Source organism: Marmota marmota, unplaced genomic scaffold (genome assembly GCF_001458135.2).
Source record: "Marmota marmota marmota unplaced genomic scaffold, marMar, whole genome shotgun sequence".
Classification (NCBI taxonomy): Eukaryota; Metazoa; Chordata; class Mammalia; order Rodentia; family Sciuridae; genus Marmota; species Marmota marmota.
Window position 1 is genome coordinate 8,361,109 of NW_026000249.1, and position 5,738 is coordinate 8,366,846.

General features: G+C 36.1%; 1 protein-coding gene across 1 annotated transcript in view; it reads left to right on the forward strand.

The window, feature by feature from the left end:
* Positions 1–5,738, forward strand: part of Ppef1 (protein phosphatase with EF-hand domain 1) — a 135,145-nt gene that overhangs the window by 87,715 nt on the left and 41,692 nt on the right. Inside the window, exon 11 of the mRNA XM_015487974.2 lies at positions 4,108–4,274. Within this exon, the coding sequence (XP_015343460.1) occupies positions 4,108–4,274 (167 nt within the window). The remainder of the gene's footprint in view (positions 1–4,107; positions 4,275–5,738) is intronic.

The window sequence follows — 5,738 nt, forward strand, 5'->3', positions numbered from 1 at the left end:
AATTTTTGGCGGACACAGCATCTTTGTTTGTATGTGGTACTGAGGATTGAACCTGGGCCGCATGCATGCCAGGCGAGCGCGCTACCGCTTGAGCCACATCCCCAGCCCCCTATAAAGTACTTTTTATTATGATATAATATTTCTTTGTGACACTATTTAACATTTTAATCTTATAATCCACTTTGTTGAGTATTAATATTTCCACTTTTTTTCTCTTTATTGGATTTACCTTGTTTTCTACCTCCTCTTAATCTACTTTCTTCCTGTGTATTTCTCATGAGTAAGCTATACCTAAATTTTCTAGTAATCTTGGCATTTTAATGAGAATTTAACCTATTTACATTTAGTATAACAGTGGGTATATTTGAAAACTTTCCTTCTATTCTACTTTACTATTTATTTAACTTTGTTTTGCCCTTTTCATTTCCTTTTTTATCTTTTGGTAATATATTTCTCAAATAGCTTTAAATGTATTCTTACACTATAATCCTCTTACTTCCTGTAAGATAAATCTTTATTTTCCATATCTTTATCTTTCCATATCCCTCAGACAGACAATATTTGTAGACCATTTTACTTTGCTCCCTCGATGTCCCCTACAGATCTTAGCTTTTGCTTATGCCATATTTCTAGGTCTTAACCATTATTAATTTTATCTATCTAGTCTGAATAATTTATTTATAATTTTAGACAATTTTCTACTGATAGAATATTTTCCTAGTATTTAAATGCAAGTTTGATAATATCATATTGATTTATATGTAATTATATATTTCAAGGTTCATTGTTCACATCTATATTCTTTCATCTTGGTCTTTTCCTAGCTTGAGGACATTTTAATTTTTACTACTGTTATTTAATTTTCTTGAGTGTTTTCATCTATGGGTCATATGGGTACTTTCTTCACTGAATGCAAGCTCCTTGAATAAAAGAACTTTATATTGTTTACTTCTGTGTTTGTAGCACCTAAAACTGTGCCTGGTGTGTTACAAGCAATCAATACATGTTCATTGTTTTTGTGTATTAGATCATTACATATTCATGTCTTTCTTTCACCCTGAAGAACATTTATGTTGTTGGTGGTTTGTGATCCCTTATACTTCTGCAAGTATTTTTCTATCGCTCTGAGATGTTAATGATGTCTTCTTGGTCAGTATAGATTCTTGGTTTATAGTCCTTTTCTCTCTTTGATTTATAGATTTTCTTCTACCATCTCTTACCTCCCACTACTGCAGATGCTAAGTCTGATGCCGGGATGATTCTTTTCCCTTTGTAACTTGTTCTTTCTGGCTTCTTCTGAGGCTGTTACCAGGGAATAGGATTTTTCTTTCCCATTAATTATGCACAGGAGTCATGAGTTCTTTCAGACTACTGTTGAAAAAATTCTCTTATTTTTATAATTATTATTTCTTTTCCAACTTCTTTTTTTTTTTCTCCTTGATTCTAGAATGCTTATTATTGGCACATTAGGTCTCTTGGCTCTGAAACTCTAGTCTCATGTGTTTATTCTTTATGAGTTCTATTATTTGCTTTTTGTTCAGTGTGAGAGATTTTTCACCTGTTTACTCTTTCAGTTCAATAATGTAATTTACAACCATTCTTTCTGCTAATCCACTGCTATTTTAAATTTGAATAGCATATTTTTAATGCCAAGAATTTTAAATTTTTTGTTCTTATACATTACTCTCATCATTTAAAAAATAAAGCTGTTCTCTGTCTCCTCCAGCAGTCCTGTTACATTAGGGGTTATCTACTTTAACACATCTCTGGTTGCTGGATTCTCTTAAGTACTAGCTTATTTCTGTTTTCTATTTTCTGCTTAAGGTAGCTCAAGCCTCTCCAGAGTTGGAGGCATAACAGTTTCTATTCCTTCATGAAGAATGTGAAAAGGAAGTCTCTATGTTTCTAGATGCTTCTAAATGCAAGCATTCATGACCTTTTAGCTTTTGGCATGCGAAAAGTAAGATCTAACATTCTAACCCACCCAACTAGGACTACCCACATGCTCTGAGCAGAGTCGCCTCTTAGACTTAGATGGAATTGTCCATGGGTCCCCTCAGCCATAGTCGTCCTCTGTTCTCACCCCAGGGTTTTTTGCTGCTGCTTGTTTAGCCCCCTTCAGAACCTGGATGTCACAATAGTCTGTAACCTCCATCACCCCTCCTAACATTTCCAGCTACTTATCCCAACTAGCTGAAGCCTGGGGGAAGGAATAGTGTCAGAGTCCTTCTCCTTTTCTTTAAGTTTTGATGAGCAGTAGTCTAAATTTTTGCAGCTGGTTACACTATCTAAGCCCCATGTGAATAAGGTTGTGTGAATTAATATATTAAGGAAATGTAAAATTATGAAATCTTAAAATTAGAAATAGCATGGATGTCACAATAAGATGAATCTCTTAATTTGTATAGTGCTTTCTAGTTTTTATACATATAATCTCATGGAATTCTAAAATAGCTCTGCATGGTAAGTATGGAAGTAATCATTACCATTTTTTTAAAAAAATTGTTTTAGTTGTAGTTGGACACAATACGTTTATTTTATTTTTATGTGGTGCTGAGGATCAAACCCAGCGCCCTGCATGTGGTAGGTAAGCGCTCTATGGCTGAGCCATAACCCCAGCCCTGTAATCATTACCATTTTAAAGATTAATAAAAGATAAAATAACATGCCCAAGGATATCTGGGTATAACAAGTGGAGCTGGACTAGAGTATTAGTCTTATTACACCATGCCACTGCTTGTTTGTTTCCACTTACCTTCAGAACATGTTATGTTGCATAAATGATTTCTGAAATCCCTAAGATATGTGTTATAACCTGTATTATAGTTTTTCAATTACTTTATTATACGAACCTTCTAAAATATATATAAATAGTAGGATGTTAAGTACAAAGTAATAAAACTTTCTTATGCAGTTTGAAATCTAACAAAAGAAGAATTTGAAAGTAGTTTGAAAAAGATTAAGAATGTCTATTATTTCCTGAAGGTTGACTTTTTTGAAGGAAATCATACATTTTGATGTATGGGTACCTAAATGTTTCTCTTCATAATACATTTTTTAAACATTTGAACTTATCTTACTGTGAAGTAGCAGTGCACTCAGACATTTCATTATCAGGTCTGACACCGAGAAAATGTAACCATGTTACATATGTTTGTTTTGTCTTAGTTTTGTAGTGTAGAAGTAAATTAATTAATAGTTCTTATAAATTAGTCCTGTGTCCTAATCTCAGCTCCTTTTCATACTATCATTGTCTTTAAAAATATTATCTCACCTGGTGCTGTGGCACATGCCTGTAATCCCAGTTACTTGGGAGACTGAGGTAGGGGGATCCTAAATTCAAAGTCAGCTTCAGCAACTTAGATTCTGTCTCAAAATAAAAAATAAGAAGAGGTTGGGATATAGCTTAGTGGTAGAATACCCCTAGTTCAATCCCTGGTACTGGAGAAAAAAATGTATCTCATACTTAGGAATGATATTAAAAGTATCTAATGACTAATATGGCCCTGTCAGCAATCAGCCAGAATAGCATGCTTGCTATAGACACTAGGTGTGCTTAGTAGTACACTAGCCCTGCTCACAGTCATACCACTTGCCTGGGTAACTTTATATCCGTTCTCACAAGTGATCTAGGGAGGAATATAGTATCATCTTTCTTTTGCAAATCGAGGGTATAGTAGCCTAAAGAATTTAGATGTAGAGCTCCTTAGAATGAAAGATTTCTGGCTGTTAGTTCAGTGTTCTACACTGGATAGAAATTTCCCTCTTTTTAGAGGAGAAAGAAGAGATGACAGTAACAATTGTTGATGGATAATTATCAGCTTTTTTTAGAGGAAACTCAATAGTAGGTGGTGGGTAGAATGAGCACTCCCCTGCCTTGTATTCCCTGGAATCTTCCTGTCTCAAGCTTCATTTTCAGGTCCCTTACAGGAGATTCCTGCCCTGGAAGAGGGAAACTGGCTCAAGCAGGTAAGCAGAATTTTTTTCCAATGAAAGAACCGACTCAGCCTCTTTTCTCCATATAAAGGGACGTTACACACAAAGCCTTACTTTAAAACAACAACATTAGTTTAACTGCTTGTTTTCCCTCCTCTCTTCCTTCCACAGAACGGTCTCCCGTCGGGGAACAACCCGTATGTTTTTAATGGTGATTTTGTAGATCGAGGCAGTAACTCCATAGAGGTCCTCATGATCCTGCTTGTGAGTTTTCTTGTCTACCCCAATGACCTGCACTTGAACAGAGGGAATCATGAGGATTTTATGATGAATATGAGGTAACCTCAGCCTTTAGATTTCCTCTTTTATTTCCCACTCTGGAAAATACTGCCATGTTTAGTATCCAGTAGAGAATTAGAGGCCAGGGTAGAGAAGGAGAGATGAGGGGAATCTCAAGGAAGACCTCAATTCTGAGCCCTATTTAACACCCTCAGTCTTCAACTAAGGGTCAATTGCTCTAAAGCCCCCTTCTTATCTTTTTTTCCAGTCCTATTCTTCCTTCTCTCTTTTATCATGTTCTTTTTCTTGCTCCCATGCCCACCCTTCATAGGCCAAATTACATGTTAGATAGGTGTATTAGGCCAATCTGGAGGCATGATATGTTTCATGTGCAGACTTAGATGGAATTGTCCTATTGTTACTCTTTTGGCTTGTCTCAAATATTGCCTCAGAAACTAGCACCATGTTTTGTATTAATATGTGTATTTTTATGACATAGTAATTACTTCTGGCATAGTTGTTCATAAACATTTTTATTAATTTATTAATTTTAATTAGGTATATATGACAGAAGAATGTATTTTAATTCTTTGTATATAATTATAGCACAACTTTTCATTTCTCTGGCTGTACATGATGTAGTATCATACCATATGTGCAGTCATGCATGTACCTAGGGTAATGATGTCCATCTCATTCCACCATGTTTCCTGCTCCCATGCACCCTCCCTCCTCTTCTTTCCCTTTGCCCAATGAAAGTTCCTCCATTTTTCACATTCCCCCTCCCACTCCCTTCCAACCCCACCCCTGTTATGGACCAGCATCCACTTATCAGAGAGAACATTTGGCCTTTGTTTTTGTTTGGGGGAGGATTGGCTTACTTTGCTTAGCATGATATTCTCCAACTCCATCCATTTACCTGCAAATGCCATAATTTTATTCTCTTTTAATGCTGAGTAATAAACATTTTTTTTGAGAACAGCTATAATATAGTAGTTCAGCTCTCTGACTCAGGAATAAAGACTGGTTAAATGGTTTAAGAATTTTTGCTGAAAGGTACAGGAGGTGACAAATGTTCCCTTTCCCCTTCTTCCTTTTTCTTTTCATCTCTCATTTTATGAAAAAAAAATCAGTTTGTTCTAGGACAATAGAAGGTATGGCATGTCTCATGCCTTTGGGCTTGGGCTTTTGAATACCTTAATCAAAGCTTAACAACAGATTAGTTTTGTCTTTGGGGCAGTTTTGACACCTGGTTGGAGTAGAGTTTCAATTTCTCAAAGTATAAGAAAATGCAGGGCATGGTGGTGCATGCCTGTAATCTCAGTGGCTCGGGAGGCTGAGACAGGAGGATTGTGAGTTCAAAGCCAGACTCAGCAACGGCGAGGCACTAAGCAACTCAGTGAGACCCTGTCTCTAAATAGAAAATACAAAATAGGGCTGAGGATGTGGCTCAGTGGTTGAATGCCCCTGAGTTCAATCCCTAATACCCCACCCCCATCCTGCCAAAAAAAAAAAAAAAAAGA